Source organism: Cyprinus carpio, chromosome A4 (assembly GCF_018340385.1).
Source record: "Cyprinus carpio isolate SPL01 chromosome A4, ASM1834038v1, whole genome shotgun sequence".
In the NCBI taxonomy this organism is placed as follows: Eukaryota; Metazoa; Chordata; class Actinopteri; order Cypriniformes; family Cyprinidae; genus Cyprinus; species Cyprinus carpio.
This window is the reverse complement of record NC_056575.1, coordinates 30,239,003-30,262,993: the sequence shown is the minus strand read 5'-3', so window position 1 is coordinate 30,262,993 and position 23,991 is coordinate 30,239,003. Positions and strand designations below refer to the sequence as shown.

The following is a 23,991-nucleotide window of genomic DNA, read 5'->3' as shown; positions in this document are numbered from 1 at the left end:
ATCTAGTGGCTTGGAGGCAGCATAAAGCCATCATCTCAAACTCAAGTGTATATATACGCTTACATACTAATTTCATACTCTATCTATCTATACACACACACACACACACGTACTGTGTAATGTGCTAATGAAAGATACGTTTGTGATCCAAGGAGCTTTAGGACCATCCTGTGGAAGCTTGTTTCTGGCACAGAATTTTTTTTTAAAAACAATTACAACTTTATAACTCACAATTCTGAAATTTTTCTTGCGAGTTAGAGTCAGAACTGCATGATATAAATTCACAATTGCAACTTATAAAGTCAAAATTGATTATATCGATGGGGAATGAATTATATCGAGTTTATATCGAAGATAAAAGTCAGAATGAATGAAATATAAAGTCACAATTAACTTTTTATTTAGTGGCAGAGACAAGCTTCCATACCATCCTGAGCTGAGATATTGAGGTTGTTTGTAAGCACCTGTGTGAGCTGGCACAAAGAAAGACAGGAGGAATCGCTTAAAATGGGGAATCTTTGAGTGATTTTAATTAGCCAAGCCACCAACTTTACTTTTGACTGACTTGTATTTCTCAATCCACCTCAAGTTTTTTACACTGCAGTTCTTCAAGGGTTTAAAGTGTGCACATGTGTTGGCAGTGAGGATGGATAAACCAGTGTGCTTCATTGACACGGACTGGTCCGGCAGCAGTCAGCGCTGAAGATCCTGGAGCAGATCCAGCAGCCGGTGGTGGTGGTGGCTGTGGTGGGGCTCTACCGCACCGGGAAGTCCTACCTGATGAACCGCCTCGCTGGGAAACAAACAGGTTAGCTCTCACCACAAACATCATACAGTTCAAGTGAACGACATTACAGGCACCAAAGTCACTGTCGTAATCAGGGTTTGCGCTGGCCAGCACAATCGAGTCCAAGACAACAGAAGGAACAGAAGGATGTGTCCTCAGAACACCAACATCTTAGCAGCATGGCAGCACAAGCCTTCATGAAGCGTTCCTTCAGGGACACTGATGGGAGGTACCTGAAATCCCTAGAGGTAGGCAGTGTCAATTCATTTAGGATTATGGTTAACCCTCTGGAGTCTAAGGGTATTTTTGGGGCCTGGAGAAGTTTTGTCATGCCCTGACATTTGTGCTTTTTTCAGTTTCTTATAAATATCTAAATGGCTAAACTCTAATCACAACAAAATCAGCAAAAACAATAATAAAAAAAAAATGTGAGCAGCATGTATGTACATGATTGTACATTATAGAAAAAAAAAATAAAAAAAATGTTATGCGTGGTTAGTGAAAAACTAAAAATGTTAAATCACTTGAATAAGGCAATAAAACACATAATAAAACACAAAGACTTTTGAGAACTGGAGCTTGTAGCCTATAATTTTTTTTTCTAAATGATGTGAAAATCATCTTGTTTACTCACTTACAGAAAACAATATATTGATTAAAATTTTCTAAGACACTTTTTGTTGGTAAAAGTCATATGCGAGTAGGCGTCAACTATCATGAATTCACACCTGAGAAGACAAAGGCCTGCATAATAAGCTGCATAATGAGCCATTCAGTCAGCTGTGTCACTGAGAGGGATGAGTTACAAGAAAGAATGTGAGGACAAAATAAATCTATATAATTTTATGTTTGTAGTTTATTTAGAATATATTTAATTATCCCACAACATAATTTAATATTCACTTGTGAGTGCAGTTAAACAGTTTATTAGGAAAAATCAAAGCTGACTTTCAAACTGAATTTTTAGCATCATTACTCCAGTCACACAATCCTTCAGAAATCCTTTTAACAATCTTATTTTCTACAAAAAACATTTGTTGTTATTATTATTATTATTATATATATTATTATTATTATTTTTAATGTTGAAAAGAGCTGAGAATATTTTTTTCAGGTTAGGTTTTTTAGGGGGGATAAATTGAAAGAACAGCAATGATTGTTACATTTGTTACAGTTACATTTATTGTTACATTTATATTATTAACATCAAGCTTTTGAATGGTATAGTAGTGTATATTGTTATTGAAACTTCATGATATTTCACTTGATTATACATTTAGTCAGGAATTATAGTTTGGAAAAAGTCTTTGGAAAAAGTCTAACTAGTAAAATGTTTACACGTTATGTGAAAACTAGTACAAGTATATAAATAAATAAAAAGAGACTTACTCATGTTTATGATCTCTGCTGAATAAAGTGCTTCATTCTTTTTTTTCTGAGGAAATCCAAATCTCAAATCCTCAACCACATCACATATTTTTTGGGGTGAATTATGTCTTATTCCTCTCATTGCGAAGCAAACACTATAAAAAAAATAAACTTGAAGAACAATCTCGCTGCGTTGTCTTCTGTTGTGTGGGCGTATTCAAAAGCCGCGCGCTTCAGTGAAACATTTGAATCTCAAATAGCGCGCTAGGCGCGCAGGGGCGTGGTCGCATTAGAAGATAATGAAGGGAGACGTGAAAAACGGACATCGCGTTGTTTTCATATGGATTACTTTATCACAGAATATTTGTTTTCGGTAGCAATTGTTTAGTTTAAAAGTAGACCTGTCAGGCTTTCTATAGATATCTCTCTCATGTCTCTGTGTTGAGTATTTACTGAGTTACAGTTCATTTTAATGACGCGTTTGTAACTGAAGATCAGCGCAGACAAAGGCTGCAGACAGGACTCCTTGTTTGTTATCTTTATTTTATAAGTGCACAAAGTTGTTGTTATTATGTCTGTATAAAAAAAAAGTAGACCCTTTACAGATTCGATTGATGTATTGCTCTTATCTGTAAGATCAAAACTGAAAGTGTAATTTAAGTTCTTTTCGGGGTTATCAGGAGAAAATACACCAAAACATTCATACCAAATAAACAACTACATACCCCAAAACATTGACTCAGTAACACTGGGCACCCAGCTGATAAAAAAATAAATAAATAAATAAAATAAAATTTTTCTGACCGCATTTAGCACAAATGTTACAGATAGATGAAATTTTCTGATTCATTATAAAATGGAGAATGTCTCAGGTTAAACATGTAACTAAGACACTATGGGGAATGGCTCTGGCCTGACTAGTATCTGAATCTGGAGTCTAAACGCTTGACATTGGCTAGTGGCAGCCTACAACGTCTCTACTGGTGTGACCGGGAGTATAAAAAGGGCAACTGTAGAACACGTCATCCATTTGTTGTCTGAAGGATACATGCACCGGTATACCTGAAGCATTGCAAGGTGACTTGTCCCCCTTTTCAGGGAACCATTGTTACATGCGCAACCTTAGAGCTTCCCTTTAGAATGGGAACTTGCACTGCATTCTCTAGAAGACACTATGGGGAACTTATGCCCACTCCAACATGCTGAAGGGATGAGAGATTCATTGGCTGAGACAGGTCAAAGTCTCTAAAGGAGCCCCATCCTTAAGGTACACACCAGCGGCTGACGTGACTTCCCTACAGCCAAAGCCCATGCTACATACCTACTCAGAGAAAGTCCCAGCTTGGACCCTTCCTCCCTTCTTTGCAGTCAGAAAAGAAGCTCAGTCCACAGGCAGAGCTCAAGGGCCTGGTATTCCTGACCCTCAGCATGATAACTCTCTGAAAAGAGGAGGACTAACTATGTTGAATGCTCTGGACCACTTCCAAGAGGCTCTGAGAGCCTAATAACTTGGGATTGCTCTCCATGCGGAGCTCAGTGAGAGGAGGCCTCAGACATACTCACTCTATCAATAAAAAGCATACCAACCAACCTAACTAACCACTACCCATACCAATGAATAAATAAATACACATACAAAACACATAAAATTAACACACACATCAGACACTTATCCAAAGCAACTTAGGGCTAACATTTTTTTACCTAACATGTGTTCCCTGGGAATCAATACCATAACCTTTTGCGCTGCTAACGCAATGCTCTACCACTGAGCCACAGCTCAACTGAATGACTCTCTGAAGCAAGAGGAGGCCCAGCAATGCTCCAATTCAATGCAGCATCCAAGGGGGCTTGCAGAGAGCCTAGCCCCTAACTGAACTTAGCCCCTAATTGAACTTAGTACTTAGCTCAAAGGATAGAGGCCTTGGGATGGAAACTCTCATAAACGAGAGGAGGCCTAGCTATGTCCTACACCTATCAAGGAGGCTCACAGAGAGCCTAATAACTTGAATTACTAACCAAGCAAAGCTCAGGAAGCAGATGCCTCAGCAGGAGAACCCTCTATAATGAGGAGACTTAGCACCATTCCAAATAAGGTGTATCAAGGAGGCTCAACTTAGCACCAGTCTAAACAAGCTCAAAAATGGAGGCCTCAGCATGATAACTCTCTGAAGCAAAAGGTCTATGTCCTGCATTCAAGACAGCTTCCAAAGGAGGCTCACCATGAGCCTAATGACTCAATTACTTCCAAAGCAGAGGCCTCAGCAGAACAACTCTCTGTAGCGAGAGGAAGCCTAGCAATGCTCCAAATTAGAGGCAATAGCCAAGGAGGCTCACAAAGAGGCTAGCAAATTGACACTTACTGCCAGACTGCTCTAAGGATGAAGGCCTTGTCATGACACTCTCTTAAGGCAAGAGAACGCTTTAAGTTCTACGTTCAGGATAGCTTCCAAGCATGCTCTCAGAGCCTAGCAACTCAAAGTGCTATCTAGACGGCGCTTTAGGGAGCAAAAGCCTCAGACAGACAACTCTATAGTGAGTATATATAAAAGTAGCGGCCAAAGAGGCTCACAGAGAGCCTAATGACTCTGAACTCCATGGACGGTCTATGACATCTCTTTAGTATAAGAGGAGCCCTAACTCGGTTCTATATATGGGATAACTTCCAATGAGTCCCAGATAGCCTAACAACTTAGAACTGGAGCCAAGCGGAGCTTGGAGGGGTGGAGTACTTTGCAAAACGGCTCTCCATAGTAAGAGGAGGCCTAACAATGCTCCAATGCCTCACCTGACAAAGTATTTACAGTCAGTTTCCTGTGCTGAACCATCAGAAGGCAGATTTTAACACTGCCAAAACATTACAGCAGCCCCCAGGGCTCATATAAATGTGTTTATAGCCTCTAACACACACCACCTGGCCTCAACAGCTCATATACCTTTCTGTTACTGACATGCTACGTTATGTTTTTAGGAAGAGATTAATAAACTTTGATGAATACCTGTGCCAAAACAAACAAGCTTCAAAGAAACGATGTGAGGAAATCCTGTCATCCCTCTCTGCACCAATGATGGAAAAACTCAAGAAGGGCTTCTATGCCAAACCTGGTGGCTATGATCTCTTCTGCAAAGATCTGGAGGACATTGGGAAGAAATATAACAGCCAGGCCAAAAAAGAAGTCATGGTTATCCCCATATTAGACAACATCACAAGACATGACCACTTTCATCCTCCCCGTCTCGTCTTTGCCATAATTATCCATTTTTTCTGTATGTGTGTGGTCGTCAATAGGCTGAAGAGGTCCTAGAGGAGTTCCTGAAGCAGAAGTCTTTGGATTCTAAAGCCATTCTGCAGGCTGACAAGAAACTGACTGAGAAGGAGAAAAAGATTAAAGGTAAGAACTGGAAGTAACGTGGAGTCAGAGACATTCAGATCCATGTGCAATGTTTATTTAGAAAACGTAGCAGTACCAGGCAGAGGTCAGACAACAGCGGCAAGGATATCAGAGACAAGATCAAGGTCGGTTACCAGGCTAGAATCAGGGCAGGCAGCAGACAACAGGTAGGTCGAAGACAAGGCAGAGAGTCAATGGGGCAGGCGGCAGAGGATTGGTAGAATCAGAACAGTCCAAGGTAATACACAGATAATCAGGCAGCGATAAACGCTCAGAAATGCTACACAGGCTAAACAAGACTTCGCATTGAGTGAGTGTTTGTCTTCAGCTTATATATTATGTGAAATGAGGAACACCTGGTGGTGATTAGTCTGAGGTACGGGGCATATGGGAAATGTAGTCCATGACGCTGTTAGTACTCCGGTGAGGGTGCCCTCCGGTGGCCGTCGGAGAGAGCCACAGAGGCCTGGGTCGTAACATAATAAAACCCTGATTTCCCTGTTTGCAAATTCTTCCTAGGTTCCTTGTGAAAAACAGATAACAATATTCAAATAAAATACTCATGCGAGTGTTTCTGTACAATGAAGGACTCCGAGACGTAAAAGGAGATGTTTCAGCGAAAGAAGTTTAAAACACAGCTACAACTCACTATTATATAGTAGGGAGTGCTGTTACACATCTTTAGAAATAGTACAGCACTTCTAGATCCGAAAACAAGGGAAAAATAATATCTGCGTAAACCAGCATAATGGATAGAAGTGGTTTACGATAGCTAACCTGATCACAAAACATTCAGCAACATGTAAATCAATACAGCCTAAAGTTACCTAGAAAAATGTCAGCACCCTCATTTGTTTAGTAACAAGTTTGTTATTTTGTTGGTGGTTTGAAAGTATATGCCACATAAAATAAAATTACTATTGAAATATTTCATATACCAAACTTCAAAGTCATCAACACCACCATATTTATTCTCATAGTTAACATTTGTCTGTACAGTGATTCGATTTATGGTTTTGGACTGCCGTCTTGAACTCTACATGGAGCTTCTTGACCAGTGTGTTACCAGTTATAAATCAAATAGAGCTCTTAAATATATCATGGTTTGAGTCTCTTCTCTGTCTCTGAAGCGTCTGTTTTCTTTCAGACAAAAAAGAGAAAGCAGCCCTCCTGCAGCAGGAAATTAAAGCTAAAGAAGAGAAGCAGCGACAACTAGAAGAGAAGATAGAAGCAGAGAGAGAGAGTAATGAAGAGAGGATGAGACAGATGAAGGAGAAGATGGATAAGGAGCTGAGGCTTCAGAGAGAAGAGAATGAGCGTGCTGAAGCAGAAACTAACAGAGCTAGAGAGTTTGCAGTGATTTTAGAAAACACCAACCAGAGATATGAGGAGTTTATGGCTATGATGATGCTGCAGCATAGAGAACACATGATGGCAATGCAAACGAGTGCACGCTCTTCAGACAGCTGTTGCACCATGTGAAATGCCTTGACTCTATGATACTCATTGAACAGCCATGGTTTACAATGAATTTATAACAGCTAAGGGGTGTTGTTAGGTGTGACGCAAAACGGAAACCCCCTTAGCTGTTATAAATTCATTGTAAACCATGCTTCATGGGGCTTATTGCTTTTATAAAATGGTTACTCTATATATTTAGTAAGGTTTCACGAAATAAAACAGCAAGTAAAGTGCAATGATATTAATAAAAACATTGTTCTTCCGCCAAACAATGTAGTTCCTCAGAAATGGTTGTAGTTGCAACAAAGTGGTTGCCAAGCAACACACAAATATAAACAAAGGTGTAAGTTTGTAGAGTAATTTACAACAGCTTCGAACACTGCTAAACCAATCCGAATCTAATTGATTCTTCTTGTTCAGTCGCACCATCCAGTGGTTTGTGATTCCCTGATAACAACCAATAAAACTGTGATAGTGCACCTCTAATCCAGGTACAGTATCTAAAGGAAGCACTTTTTTCATGTTTCTCATATCTCAACACAGAATCGCTTTTTTAATTGATTTGAACACAAACATGCCATCTTGTGTCTTGATGTTATGGTTTGTATTGAAAATGAAATAGGAAAATGTCAATATTAATATTACTGTAATATTGATTCAGTGTTCGTCTTGTTGCCAGGCTGATTGTTTTGTAATTGATTGTCTTTTCCCTTGGCAGATAATATAAAGGTAAGATTCAACTCCAAAAATTCATGTTCATGCAATTATTTATAACGAACAGTGGCTATGAGGGTTATTTGTAGTAATTTTTCTCACATTGCTGCTGTTCATAATGTGTATATATAATCCTACATTGCTCTGTTCATAATGTACATACAATCCTACACTGCATTCCTATTTATATTCTGTATATACTCTGCTCAATACTCTATATAGCAACCCCACTGTACATTCTGTAAATCATAGCTTCACTTACTCTGCACTTTTATGTATATAAAACACTATATTCTTGCACTTCTGGTTAGATGCTAACTGCATTTCATTAGCTCTGTACTTGTACTCTGCATAATGACAATAAAGTTGAATCTAATCTAATCTAAAGAGCCATATTAAAAATAATTAGAATCCTAACAGAATAACATGCTAAGGTAACATACCGTAGCATAGCACAACAAATACAGGCACTGTCGACTTCATAACGGCATCTATCGTAAACTGCAGCGAATATCAAAAATCTGTTTGGTAATTTCTGTGCCGATGAGACCAAACATCGTTTGAGCCCATTTTGGACAAAATTGTTAAGATTTGGAGTAATAAAAAAGTGTTTCATTTACTTCATAATGGCGGACAAACAAAATGATGGAAAATTGAACATAAAATATTGTTGGAATTGGCATAAACCAAGATTTGAATTACACTAAATACATTTTTAGACCACATTTTCAAAAGCTATAAGCATTTTTTGCCATTAACAACAACAACAACAAAAACATATCTCTGGAACATTAGGTTGCACTGTGTTAAAACTTCTCAGGTTTCTTTGGGACATGATTTCTATGATCCCTACCAAATTAAGTGTTCAAATGTCAAAACAGAACATGTCAAAATATACTGCAATTTATGAAAATTTGAATATGGCGGACATGAGGTTCATCTGATCTGTATCCATGGATTCGGCATGACTCAGCATGTTCCGACAAACTGGTCAAAGTTATTAGCAAAAATAGCTATTTTTCAGATCTCGTGACCTGTAGATGTCGCTGCCTTCAAATCATGGTGCTAATGAAGTGTGCCAAATTTTGATCATAGCAGATAATAGATCATAGCAGATCCAAATTTTGGTTGAGATTTTTTAATTTGCATCATCATAAAGATAAAAATCTAAATTCTGTTTTCATTTCTGTGTGGGTAGGCCCAGTAATCATCTGAACCAATTTTGGTAAGAATTTGACAAAATCTAAAGGAGGTGTGGAGGATTTTATGAATCAAAATATGATTTAATCAAGCATAATCAATGTGAATATAATCTCTTATGTACTAAGTCATTCTACTATTATAATCATGTATATGCCTGTGTGTATAGAGGCCTGCAAGAGAATGGAATATATGGTGAAGCTGCACCTACTGTTTTGACATTCAAAAAAAAAAAAGTTTATTGGGACCTCCTGTAACGGAGAGTCAGAGACATTTGGATCCATGTGCAGTACTTTATTAACAGAATGGTCAAACAGGCAATGATCAGAGAACACCGCCGGTATGCAGGGGATTTCCAAAATCGAAAACAGAAACAAGCAGAGGTCGGGGCAGGCAGCAGAGAATCACAGTCGGTATAAACAATCCAAGATAGAGAGTCGGACTCCCAATAAGGAACAACTCCCAATCGAAGGGAAAAGTTCACTCGGAAATGCCAGTGGGGGGACAGAACTAAAATACCAGACTTCACAGTGACTGAGAGTCCCCGGGCGCCGCACACCCACTGCTTTGTATAGGGGAGTGGTTCACTGCTGGTGTGTGAAAAATGCCACAAATGAGTGGGTCATTAGCTGAATGTCAAGCAACAGGATTAACAAACACAGGGAAAAAACACTCGGAAATGCGGAGTTGGAGTCCAAACACAGTTTATATAGGAAATGGGGAAAACCTGGTGGGTTATGCCAAGAGGATCCTGGGGGAAACGAGTGGAGTACAAGCCCTCCTATAGGAGTGGAGTGCCCTCATCCCCCAATGGGGCACTCCAGCTGATGATCGTGACATAGCCCCCCCCCCCAAGGAGCGGCTTCCAGACGCTCTAAACAAGGAGGGCGGTGGAGCGGAGGTGGAACAGGGGAAGGGACAAAGGGCCAGGTCCGTGTGGAAGTGAAGTGGCCTGGAACCGGGGTAGAGCCCACAGAGCAGGAAGCCAGGGTGGAGCAGGCAGAACTGGAGCCCTTCCTGGGCTTAACTGGGGATCAGGAGCCCTTCCTGGGCCTAACATGGGGAACAGGAGCCCTTCCTGGGCCTAACATGGGGAACAGGAGCCCACCGGGCAGAGCTGGAGCCCACCAGGGCAGAGCAGTCGGAGCTGGAGCCCACCAGGGCGGAGCAGGTGGAGCTGGAGCCCACCAGGGTGGAGCAGACGGGATAGAAGCCCACCAGGGCGGAGCAGGTGGAGCTGGAGCCCACCAGGGTGGAGCAGGTGGAGCTAGAGCCCACCAGGGTGGAGCAGGTGAAGCTGGAGCCCACCAGGGTGGAGCAGGTGGAGCTGGAGCCCACCAGGGTGGAGCAGACGGGATAGAAGCCCACCAGGGTGGAGCAGGTGGAGCTGGAGCCCACCAGGGCGGAGCAGACGGAACAGAAGCCCACCAGGGTGGACCAGACGGGACAGAAGCCCACCAGGGTGGAGCAGAGGACCACCACAGCCAAGCAGACGAGACAGAAGCCCACCAGGGCGGAGCAGAGGACCACCACAGCAGAGAAGATAGCACAGGAGAGCAAGTCTGGTTAGGTGGGACTGGAACAGAGAACATAAACAGGTTAATGGTGACCCCTGTGGCCATGATAAGGCAGGTAGAAAGTTCACTCATGGCCTCCATAACTGTGACAGGGCCAGCAGAGAGTTTACAGCTGGTCTCCATGGCTGTGACAGGGTAGGACGAGAGTTCATGGATGGCCTCTGTGGCTGTGACAGGACAGACAGAGAACTAGAGTACATCCACCGATATCACTAAAACACAAGCAGTGAGTTCCTGAGTGGCCTCCGTGGCCGTAACAGGACAGGCAATGAGTTCATAGACGGCCTCTGTAGCCATGACAGCACACAACGAGAGTTCATGGATGGATACTACTGACAACTCTGAAGGTTCTGCAGCAGTTGCCGCCACCTCTGGAGGTTCCACAGCAGTAACAGTCTCCTTGACAGCAACACAACAGGCTGAGAGAACATTGCTGGGTGCAACAGACAGGACGTGATGAGGCTCTGGAAGTTCAGCTGAGACGTGACGAGGCTCTAGATGATCTGTTGTGGTATGATGAAACTCTGGAAGATCTGTTGAGACGTGATGCAGTTCTGGAAGATTGGTAGTTATTTGACTGGGCTCATAAAGATCAACTGTGACTTGACCTTGTTCACGGAGATCAACTGTGACTTGACTTTGCTCTTGAAGATCAATGGTGACTTGACTTTGCTCTTGAATATTTTGGGAAATGGAGTTGGGAATGGAAATACAAGATGCCAGAGTCCTGAGTGGAGTGCCCTCTATAGGAGTTCATGGGCACTCCAGCTGATGATCGTGACACCTCCTTTATACTTCCAAAAAATTAGGGTAGGGAATTGAACATCAGATCCAATTCTGGAATCGGATACATGCTGTAAAATTAAAATCTGTAGGACTTTCTGATTTCTGTCTACAGAAACAGAAATCCGACGCTAAAAATCTGTGTGATATTTAAAAAAAGCTATTATTACCAACATGACAAAGCACTTTAATTTGAGATTGTTAAAAATCGCAATCCTGATTCAAACACCAATTCCTATTTAATTCCTAAATGACAACAGTTCAGCTGATAAAGCTTTGATAAGTGCAATCACGACAGTGTGTTCACTCTTGGTTCGTCTTGGTTAGTGTGATTCATCTATATGTATGAAACTGCTTCACAAACAGTCTTTTCAACCACACAGTACCATTATTTATGTTACAAACGTTCACATAATCACAGAAGTACTGGAATAAAAGTTTATAGTTCAAATATAAACACTGATGTGTATGGTAGCAATAGAGCAAATGACATTTTTGAAGGAATTTGATGCTTCAAATACAGATTTATTGATTACATTGTTACACCAGTAGGTGGCGAAAAGGAAAAAATGGATTAGTCTTTGAATCATTCAGTCAATAATTACATGTTAGGTAGCCTATTTTTTCTTTTTTGCAAAAAAAGAGACAGAATAAATGTGTGTTATCTAAATGTTAACTCTTTTTTTACAGCATTGGAATTGGGAATCGATAATAATCAGAATCAATACATTTCAAACGATACCCAACCCTAATTAAAACCAGACCAAAAATCCTAGTAATCAAACTGAACATCATAATATTATTAACTTTTTTAATTGTTGTGGGTTCCCTATACTACTATTAAACTAAAACATTCAAAAGTGTATTACCCAGGGGCCCTTTCTTTGTACGTTGCTAACTCAGTTAGATTTGGCATGATCTTGTATTATTTGGTTCTTCAATGCTCATCCTGAAGGTGCTGTCATAGCAAGGGGTTGGTAAGCTTAAACCTGCTCAGGAGCGGCTTATTTCATGTAAACAGGATTAGATTGCGGCTTTATAAACGGAGGTGATACAGGAAGTCTATTGCACTTGCAGCCATGTCTTACCTGTATTTACGAGAGTAATCTGTTGTGGAAGGTGCAAGGATGATTCCCAGAGCTTTTAAAATTAATCGTGTTTTGCGAGACAGACATGATGCATTAACATATTGCGATACCTTTAAAAGACATAGTTTTTTCACGTGATTGTCATTTACGTCATTAATCTGTGCATCACGTTAAGATTCTTTGAGAGTGGCAATTTCCTTTACACTATTGGGGGAATATCCAAAGTTTACCTGGTGCTCAAGCAGTTTTTAAGGGTTTTTTTTATGGTCTTTCCAAGCCACTTAAGACCCTAAGTTGTAAAACTGAGCTTTTTCGCTATTGCAGGTACATTCTACTTGTTAATGAAGATCGTGCGAATATGACCACACCAGTAAATATGAACTGATTTGTCCCCACGCTTCTCTAATGTGATTGGTGCCATAGACCGCACACACCTTCATATCAAGGCCCCACCAGTAACGGGGATTTTGTGAACCAAAAGGGGGTTCACAGTATAAATGTGCAGGTGAGTTACTATCACAATTCTTAATATTTTAGATTGGTAATATATACAATGTATTCCATATATGTATTTCATAAGTATGCAGTTGATTGACTACAAAGACTTAGATGGTGTGTGACACAAATGTGGAAGCCAAATGGCCAGGAACTGTGCATGACTCATTTTACCATAGAACAATTCATTAACAATAGAAGCAAAATGGATACAGAGTAGCCAACCTGTAGGTAGTTTTTTATAACAGCAAACTTGTTACAATGCAGGTAACTATGACAAAGGCATGCATTGAAATGACCATTGGGCAACTAAAGGGAAGATTTCCTCTATTCTTTGTTCATTTGAGTGCATGACTTCCTACATAAAGTGGCGCTAAACACCATTTCTTTAACAGGCCAGACTTTAGGTCAGGATGCTCTCAGTTCCTCTGCTGGAGCCCACGGCCTGTTAATTAAATGGGACATAACACACACATTTTCACCAATCTCATGTTAATCTTGAGTACCTATAAAGTAGAATTGCATCCTTCATATCGCAGAAGAGTCTTTCGTTTTATCAAATTTATAAAAGAAAGATACAGCTTTACGATTCTCTCCAAAAACAGCCGAGCTCTTGGAGGCGTGCCGTGGGAGGAGCTAGAGTCGCGAGCGCACAGCATTTGCTTATCGTCTGCGTGCTGTGATATCGCTGTAAATAAAACAGGGGAAAAAATCTTTATAAGTCTTAAATTAACTATGGCTAACAATCAGATCCAGCCATAAATATTTGATACAGAATCGGATCCCGAGTCTGAAATTGAACATAAAGATCAACAGCAGCACCAATGACTATAGCAGGACAAAAAAAAAAACTTTCCACCACTGGATTGAACTTAGCCACATGTCTGGCAATGACATCCTAACTACCACGCCTGGTTCTGGCCACCACTGGATTGAACTTAGCCACATGTCTGGCAATGACATCCTCCTTTGCTGGCCTGTCAGGCTCTGCTGAACAAAGGTGGCAGGGCTGTCAAACACCTCCGTGGACAGCGGTCTCATCAGGTCACTGACGTATCCTGCCATAAAAAGGATAGAGTTGAATATCTAGAATTTTATTGCTTTCCAGATGCATTAAGACATATATAAAACATTAAACAGAGTGTCCTAAATACAGGGTGTCCGCAGGTCCTTAAAAAGTCTTAAATAAAGGTTTCCTAATAAAAGGCCTTAAAAAGTTAAACTGTCTTAAATTCAGATTCGATGGGTCTTAAATATTTTTGGTCACATTACCGCTAAAATATCTTCAGTCTGATGGACCTAATGACTGTTTACAATCATTCGACAGACCAAAGATTTTTCCTCTCCTACGGTAAGTTACTGCATCAGAGAGAATCGCAGTAGCAGAATACAGGTCGAACTACTTTCTTAATGTTCTCAATAATAATAATAATATGGGTCGAGCTACAGCTGATCAGCCCTCTAGCTTATTTACATTTTATTTTTTTTATTTTTTTACTTGCCGACAGGACAAATATCCTGATTAAAACATAAGTTACAAAAATAAAAAAAATAACCAACAAAGCATCGAAACGCAAGAATGATTCTTCTTATTTTATTAGCCTACATTAAATCTAAACAGTGAGTGATAATACAAACCCGATTCCAAAAAAGTTGGGTCACTGTACAAATTGTGAGTGAAAAAGGAATGGAATAATTTACAAATCTCATAAACTCATATTTTATTCACAACAGAATATAGATAACATATCAAATGTTGAAAGTGAGACATTTTGAAATGTCATGCCAAATATTGGCTCATTTTGGATTTCATGAGAGCTACACATTCCAAAAAAGTTGGGACAGGTAGCAATAAGAGGCCAGAAAAGTTACATCTACATATAAGGAACAGCTGGAGGACCAATTTGCAACTTATTAGGTCAATTGGCAACATGATTGGGTATAAAAAGAGCCTCTCAGAGTGCCCGTGTCTCTCAGAAGTCAAGATGGGCAGAGGATCACCAATTCCCCCCAATGTTGCTGTGAAAAATGAAGCAATATCAGAAAGTGCCCGTGACAGAGAAAAATCGCAAAGAGTTTGAAGTTATCATAATCTACAGCGCATGATGATAACTTCAAACTCCAGATTCAGAGAATCTGGAACAATCTCTGTGCGTAAGGGTCAAGGCCGGAAAACCATACTGGATGCCCGTGATCTTCGGGCCCTTAGACGGCACTGCATCACATACAGGAATGCTACTGTAATGGAAATCACAACATGGGCTCAGGAATACTACCAGAAAACATTGTTGGTGAACACAATCCACCGTGCCATTCGCCATTGACGGCTAAAACTCTATAGGTCAAAAAAGAAGCCATATCAAAACATGATCCAGAAGCGCAGGCGTTTTCTCTTGGCCAAGGCTCATTTAAAATGGACTGTGGCAAAGTGGAAAACTGTTCTGTGGTCAGACGAATCAAAATGTGAAGTACTTTTCGGAAAAATGGGACGCCATGTCATCCGGACTAAAGACGACAAGGACAACCCAAGTTGTTATCAGCGCTCAGTTCAGAAGCCTGCATCTCTGATGGTATGGGGTTGCATGAGTGCGTGTGGCATGGACAGCTTACACATCTGGAAAGGTATATCCAAGTTCTAGAACAACATATGCTCCCATCCAGACATCCTCTTGCGGGGAAGACCTTGCATTTGCCAACATGACAATGCCAGACCACATACTTCATCAATTACAACATCACGGCTGAGTAGAAGAAGGATCCGGGTACTGAAATGGCCAGCCTGCAGTCCAGATCTTTCACCCATAGAAAACATTTGGCGCATCATAAAGAGGAAGATGCGACAAAGAAGACCTAAGACAGTTGAGCAACTAGAAGCCTGTATTAGACAAGAATGGGACAACATTCCTATTCCTAAACTTGAGCAACTTGTCTCCTCAGTCCCCAGACATTTGCAGACTGTTATAAAAAGAAGAGGGGATGCCACACAGTGGTCAACATGGCCCTGTCCCAACTTTTTTGAGATGTGTTTATGCCATGAAATTTAAAATCAACCTTAAAACCCCTTAAAATGGTACATTTTCTCAGTTTAAATTTTTGATATGTCATCTATGTTGTATTCCGAATAAAATATTGAAATTTGAAACTTCCACATCATTGCATTCTGTTTTTATTCACAATTTGTACAGTGTCCCAATTTTTTTGGAATCTGGCTTGTAGATAGTGTATTTCTGGTATCAAGGTTGTGCTGTTGAGGCTCAATCTGTTTGTCTTTGTGAGAGACTTCAGAACAAAAATGAGCATTAACAGCACACAAAGAAGTCAATTTAAAACGTTTAGTTTATTCATAACATGATATTGTTAAGTGGATGCCTCTACTGGTGTAGATGACAGATGCCTCTAAATGGCTTTTCAGGCGTGCTTTGAAATCCCCAGGTCTCTGTAAAGTATTTTTTCTGCCTCAGACTCCTGTCCGGTTTTCCATCAGTGCAGTAGCAGGGTTTAGTCAACTTCACTATAATAAAGTTGTCACGAACCACGAGACAGGATTCAAAAGTGGATGCTAAACTGACAGTTTATTGCAACAGTGCCAAAACGCAAAAAAAAAGAAAACAAACAGGAAAGCTCGCCGAGGGCTCGTGGTCTCCGTAGCACAGGGACGAAATGGGCAGCCACACAGAAGTACAAATTCCAAGGAGAAATCTGGTGGAAGACCGGGGAACCAGGGACTGGAGGGAGAGATGGCCAGGAGCGAGAGGACAAATGCCAAGGATCTGACAATACAAGACGGGGTTAGCACACCTTAAATAGAATAGCAAATGAGTCACAGCTGGAACTGATTAGCTCGTCAGTGTAATACCACATTAGACATAGCACAGATAAGATCATGATCCCATAAACCGTGACGTCGATCTTACCTGTAGATTGTAGTCCTCAATAAGGGAATGATCCAATATGTCCATGGCAGGAACCCAACTTCTCTCCTCCGGACCGTAACCTTCCCAGTCCACCAAGTACTGGAATCCGCGTCCCCTCCGCCTTGAATCCAGAATGCGATTTACCGATTATGTAGGTTCCCCATCTACGAGACGCGGTGGTGAAGGAACTGGAACAGGTGGATTAAGTGGTAAATGAAAAATAGTCATAAAAAAAGAAACAATAAACACAGGATCAATTCTACTACATACCGGAGGAAGTTTGAGGTGGACTGCGACTGGGCTAAGAATCTTAGTGATAGGAAATGGGCCAATACATTTAGGAGCAAGTTTATTACATACGGGGTGGAGCGGAATGTTTTTGGTAGAAAGCCACACCTTTTGACCCACGATGTAGATGGGAGGCTTCGACCAGTGGTGATCGGCCTTAGCCTAGGAGTGCGCTTCCACCCGAAGAAGAGTTTCAAGCACTACTCCAGGTGCGACGACACCTCTGGACGAAAGCATGAGCAGAGGGGACTGCGACTTCGGACTCCAGACTGGGAAAAAAATTAGCTGCATTTGAAAGGCGAGAGGCCCATGGACGACACTGGTAACGAGTTACGTGCGTACCCAACCCACGAGAGTTGCTGGCTCCAGGAAGTGGGATTTTGTGCGACCAAACATCGCAACACCCTCTTTAGATCCTGGTTGGCTTTTTCAGTCTGGCCGTTGGTCTGAAGGTGAAACCCAGAAGACAGACTCACACTCGCCCCCAGTAATTGACAAAACTCTCCAAAATTTAGATGCAAAATGGGGCCCTCTATCGGAAACCATGTCCACCGGGAGGCCATGAATGCGAAAGACGTGATCTACAACAATAACCGCTGTCTCCTTGGCAGACAGTAATTTAGGCAAGGGGACAAAATGAGCCGCCTTCGAGAACTAACCGTATTGCCCAGAGAGGGTGGGAGGGCAGTGACTAAATTGAGTGCGATGTGGGACCAGGGTCTCGACAAGACAGACAGCGGTTGGAGCAACCCCTCTGGTGGGCAATTGGAAGTCTTACCCTGAGCAAAGACTGAACAGACCAAAACAATCTCAGATGTCACGAGCCATGGAACGCCACCAGAACCATTGTTTAACCAGGAACCTAGTATGACCAATTCCTGGGTTGCAAGCCACATTGGAACAGTGACCCCATTGAATAACGTCTGACCGTAATGCCTCCGGCATGAACAACCGGCCCGCTGGACACCCAGGCGGAGGCATTACCCCTTTTAAGGCTGAGGAAACCTTCGATTCAATCTCCCATTTGAGCCTACGAGTCTCTCAGATATTATGCACTCGGGAGAGAACGGGCGTTTGGAATGATCAAAATACCTGACAGCCCATCTGGTTTGATGTTCTTGGAACCCAGACGGTAAGAAAGGGTAAAATCTAAACGGCTGAAAAATAGTGCCCAGCAAGCCTGCCTGGAGTTAAGGCATTTGGCGGATCTAATATACTCAAGGTTCTTATGATCGGTCCAGACAAAAAAAGGAACCCCCGAACCCTCTAACCAATGACGCCACTCCTCCAATGCTTACTTAATGCCCAGCAACTCTGTTACCAACGTCGTAATTGCAATTGGCGGGAGATAATCAATGAGAGAAAAACATGCAGGGATGAACCTTGTCGTCCAAAGCGGCACGCTGAGATAGAACCGCACCTACCCCCACCTCTGACGCATCGACCTCCACCACGAATTCACGTGTGGGATCAGGGGCAGTGAGAATAGAAGCCGAAACTAAGCGGCTCTTGAGATTGGAGAATGCAGCTTCGGCTGCACTGGACCACCTGAACGCCATCTTGGCCGTCTGAGGAGTGGCTAGTTGGCTGAAATTGCGAATAAAATGATGGTAGAATTGGCGAACCCCAGAAACCTCTGCAGGCTCTTACGGGAATCAGGTATTGGCCAATCCATCACAGCCTTAACCTTGTCGGGATCCATGCGTCTCCCCTCAAATGAGATGTAACCCAAAAATGGAACTGAATGTCCATGAAACTCGCATTTCTCCGCCTTGACAAAAAGTCCATTCTCGAGCAGACGTTAAAGCACACGTCTGACATGCTGAACATGTTCCTAGAGAGAAGAAGAAAAAAATCAATGTCATCCAGGTAGACATCTGAACTGATCGACCATGTCTCGCAGCACGTCACTGACAAGTGCTTGGAAAACCGCAGGGGAGTTGGATAACCCAAACAGCATAACAAGATATTCAAAGTGCCCCCTGGGGGTATTAACGCGGTCTTCCACTCATCTCCTTCTCTTATGCGGACCAAATGGTAAGCATAACGCAAATCAAATTTAGTTAGCTCGAAAGCTGAAGACATCAACGGCAAAGGATAAGTATTGTTTACCGTGATGTTATTCAAGCCTCGGTAGTCAATGCAAGGTTGCAAGGAGCAATCCTAAGCGACCAAAAAAATCCTGTCCCAGCTGAAGAAATCAGAAATATTTCTCCATGGCCTCCCTTTCAGGAACAGAAAAAGAGTATAATCTGCCCTTAGGCAGAGACATAGCTGGAACTAGGTCTATAGCACAGTCATAGGGACGGTGTGGAGGGAGAGAAGCAGCCCTGGACTTACTGAACACTTCCTTCAGGTCCTGGTACTCCTCGGGCACGTTAGACAGATCCACCACCTCATCCTGCAATGATCAACAAGAAACAGAGGGACAAGCAGACCCAAGACAAGCATAACAACTCGCTCCAAGCAGACTTGGATTGTGTTGTGTGAGCCACAGATGGCGCTAGGGGAGAGTCAGTGAGAAAAAAAAAAATCGTAATCCTCTCGATGTGATTGCCCGACGTAATAAGTGTCATAAGGGTGGTGGAGTGTGTCACAGAAGGCCGAGACTGTCCGTTGAGCGCCCTGACAGAAATCCTATGATCGAGCGGGGTCATAGAAATATGAAGGTATCTAAGGAGTGCAGAGTCCAAAAAAATTACCTTCAGCTCCAGAGTCCCTGCGTGTTTTTCTCTCATTGATTATCTCCCGCCAAATGCAATTACAACATTGCACTCGTGACTTCAGGGCTGCCCATTTCAGTCTTTCCGGGAGGAGAGGAGGAAAGTAAGAGACGAGGTTTGTTAAGCAAGACTCCATCCGACAGCAGTCTCAGATATGTTGTGATGCAAGTCCACGCTAAGTGCCAGGTCAATCAGTCCATCCAAACCCGGAGGTAGCTCCAGAGTGAATATCTCCCTTTGGATGTTACCAGCCAACCCATTCAGGAACATGTCACACTGCGCCGCTTTGTTCCACTTACACTCCACCGCTAGAGTCCGGAACTCGATGGAGTAGCTGGAGACGGTTCGCTCTCCTTGTCCGAGATCAGCTAACATCCAGGAACCATGAAAATGCACGTTTGAAAACCCTCCTCATCTCCTGTCTGAGGGCGTGGAACGAGGAACAGCAGGGATATAGATTCTCCCACACTGCCGTTCCCCACAGTGCTGCCTTACCAGACAGCAGCGTCAGCACCAAGGCCACCTTGGCTTGAAAAAAACAGAGCATTTAGTTAGAAAGGCTCTGCAGAGATTGGGTTCTCCGCCATACATCTCTGGGGTGGGTAGTCTGAGCTCACACTGGTGAGTGTTGTCTACTGGAATCGGGAGAATGGGCGATCTTAAGAACTGTACTTGGGTGGTGAGCTCGGACACCTGCTCTACGAGTGCTTGCATGCCATGACATTTGCTTCTCTTGGTGATCCATGCGAGCATTGTTCAAGGCAAAAAAAACCTGCAGTCCTGAAGCTTCCACTGAATCCATTATGGTCAGATCCTTCTGTCACGAATCACGAGACAGGATTCAAGAGCAGATGTTAAACAGACAGTTGGAACAGTGCCAAATCTCAAAAAAGGAAACATAAACAGGAAAGCTCACAGAGTGCTCGTGGTCTCCATAGTGCAGGGACAAAATGGGCAGCCACACTGAAGTACAAATTCCAGGGAGAAATCCGGAGAAAGGCCGTGAACCAGGAACTGGCGGGAGAGATGGCCAGGAGCGAGACAACAAACGCCAAGGATCTGACAGTATAAGATGGTGTTAGCACACCTTAAATAGAGTAGCAAATGAGCCACAGCTGGAACTGATTTGCTCGTCATGGTAATCAGACACAGCCACTCCCACACAACAGTAAACATAGCACAGATGAGATTGTGATCCCATGAACCGTGACAAACACTTACACACTCATCAATTATTTTAGTAAATTACTAGTGTTTGCTTCTCTAAAATGGAGAATGAAGTGGTGCTTAACAAGGCTTTGTGGTGCCATCCTGAGGGTGAGAGAAAAATACACATAATTCTTATGAATGATAAAAAATACCTGATCTTGATTATGATACATTCAATTTTATCAGTAATTTTTAAACAACACAACAATAAGAAAAAAACCAAACAAAAAATAATACCATATTACATCATTATAAAAAAAAACATTACAAACAATTTATTTGTTTTTTATAAAATTAATTTCAATTGTAGGCTATAAATTGGTAGGCTATTGGTATTGGACCTAGAGGCAAAAGAGATGGTAGCGTTACTAAAGGGGTTGTTTCGGGCCTCTTAAATAATTTGAGACTTATATGCCAATTAGAATTCTATTTGTTAAGAAAGTAGGTTTTAAGCAGTCAGAATATGAATTTGTAACTGAAACTAAAACATTGGGGTAGAAAGAAGCTGTATGAAATAACTTAAAGTGTAAAATGTAACATTCCCAAAGAGAGAGAATGTGTAGAAAGACTATTACTGCAGCGTGTGTATTCAAGTGTCATGACTGTATTAGTGTCTGTTCATTTAAACCTCTAGGAAATTTTGTGTCTAATTTATTTGTCCATGATCGTTCAGCTTTTCTGGGTCCGTACAAATACATTGAAATCTTAATAACTGATTTGATGATTACCTTGTGTTCCTGTGTGTTTGGGATGGTGACTGGATTCAAATAATAAAGAATGAGTGTCTGTCTCCTTAAAATAATCTCCAAAATCTAAAAAGCAGAATTGCTGATATCCTTCATAGGAGATGTAATCTAAAAACTTCTTTGGGATCAATACTGAATGTTCAAATTCAAATTCAATGGATTGTCGATGAGTGTTCAAGAGATTGGCAAAAGTTTGAAAAAGATATTTGTATACGATGGAGTGAACTTTTATACAATAGCATATAACCTCACCTACAAATAAAATCACCTCAGCTGTCGGGGTTGACTAGAGACCTGTTGATTTTGTATTGGTGTCTGCATGACTGTTGAGTTTACCTGATAGAGTAGGAGTGTTGGATGTGGGGTTTGGTAAATATATATATATACTGCTATAACCTCCGTGGCTCTGGATGTTGCCAAAGCTGTAGGTCATATATATATACTGCTATAACCTCCGTGGCTCTGGATGTTGCCTCAGCCGTCAGGGCTGACTCAATGATTGTCTATTATATTCTTTCTAGTGGCTGAATGTTGGAGGTCAAATCAAGTGGAAGCTCCACATCAGAGTCCAATGAAGGCATGAACAGGAGTGAGAGGGACGATCGGGATCTCCAACTCACTTAAGAAGGCTTTCTGGATCTCAGCCTTTAGGGTAGCTGGGCCACCTAAAGAAGAGTTATAATAAGAATAAAATCTATTTTTACAATTCTCACCTCCTGCAGAAAATTAACTGTCATGGTAGAGATGAATTTTCAGTGTTCTTTAATGCCATAATTACACTAATTTAAAAAAAAATCTTAAGTTTTTGCAGAAAATGAAGTGTCATGAAAATAAGTATAAAATGTGATACTACTTTGTTTTTGAGAGTGAAAAAACTGAGGGAGAGAAAGGACATGGAAATATAGAGAGGAAAATTAACAGGGATCCATGCAGAAGGTAGAAGAAAGTAAACAGAATAGAAAAGATGCCTTGTATAAAGAGCAGCCATATACTTTAAAACATTTATTCATATCTCAGTGGATATAGTTTGAATATCAATCATATTTAGCTGTGCTGTGCAGCGGGGAGGCTCTAGAAGATGTTTGTAATGAATTATAGTCATGAAAATGTTACAACAATTTGGAAAGTTTCTTTATTTATTTTTGCTTAGATTGTAATGTATTGTCTATCTGTGAATTTTTCAAACAGGTATTAAGAAAAGAAAGCTGAAGGGAAAGCAGAAACCTTCAATAACTTCCTGATGATTTTTTTTTTGTTTTGTTTTGTTTAAAAAACATGTTGATATTGTTTGTATCAAAATTAAACTTTCTTCACTCTGACATATTCAAAGTTAAATAAAAATACTTAAATGTAACACTTCTTTCTCTTTAAAGCAATAACTACCATTTCTGTCCTTGTATGGCATGATATCCTATAGTGTGACACACATAAAAGAACCACAGATTTGTTTTTATCTCAGAATATCTTAAAGAACAGTTGAGTATTGTAGTACGGCAGATATAATTATCACTCTTCTTAAAATGTATCATTTTCAGCAATTTTGAAAGGATAAAAAGCAAAGTTTGTCTTGAAAATGTCCCACAAGTCATGGGGAAAAAATAATGTTACTAAATAAAAAAGACACTAAGTCTCTAACAATGAAGAAAATCTCTCTCAAGCTATTTGTATATCATTGTGTTCTTTTTTTTTCTTCTTAATTTTTGCAATGTCACACCATAGGAAACAATTACGGTATATTTCAGTAAAAATGTTTAGAGTTAGTGACCCCTTATATTTCTCATCAGATTTGGCACTAAGAAAATATATGTATTTTACTTTTAAAAAAAAGTGTTTTACAAAAAAAAAAAATAATAATTTACTGCATATTTGTCAACTACCCAGGTTCTAGAATGACACTGGATGCAGTGAAGAGAACTGAGGCTGGTTGTGTTGTTCTTTTTTCAGATCTTACTTGGGTTTAGGGCAACAGGTCTCACTACATCAATTAGAAATTGGATTGTTTCTGCAGAAGTGGCAGGATGATTATCCTTAATTTAAGTTGAAATATTTTATTAGCTCACTTTTAGTACACTCATAGTTTCTGAAAAGTAAAACAGTTCCTAGCAAGCATAGCCCAGATAAAGAAACATGTTCACAAAATAATGAATACAGTCGATAACTGAGACGCAAGACAGCACGTTTGTGTTTGAAATCATTAAGAGAGTGATTCTGCAGTGTGATATGAAAAACATGACAGTAGTGCCTGC

General features: G+C 41.1%; 1 protein-coding gene across 2 annotated transcripts; it reads left to right on the top strand.

Annotated features, from left to right (window-relative positions):
* Nucleotides 1-683: 683 nt before the first annotated feature.
* On the top strand, nucleotides 684-7,682 carry LOC122140645 (guanylate-binding protein 1-like). 2 transcript variants are annotated; one of them, XM_042745076.1, is made up of 4 exons: nucleotides 684-808; nucleotides 883-1,035; nucleotides 5,445-5,547; nucleotides 6,695-7,682. In XM_042745076.1, exons 2-4 carry the CDS (start codon nucleotides 967-969, stop codon nucleotides 7,027-7,029), a joined length of 507 nt encoding a protein of 168 aa, XP_042601010.1. In that variant the 5' UTR covers nucleotides 684-808; nucleotides 883-966; the 3' UTR covers nucleotides 7,030-7,682. The 2 variants fall into 2 exon arrangements, with proteins under 2 accessions (XP_042601010.1, XP_042601001.1); XM_042745067.1 differs by lacking the exons at nucleotides 684-808; nucleotides 883-1,035 and adding an exon at nucleotides 3,845-5,337.
* Nucleotides 7,683-23,991: the final 16,309 nt, after the last annotated feature.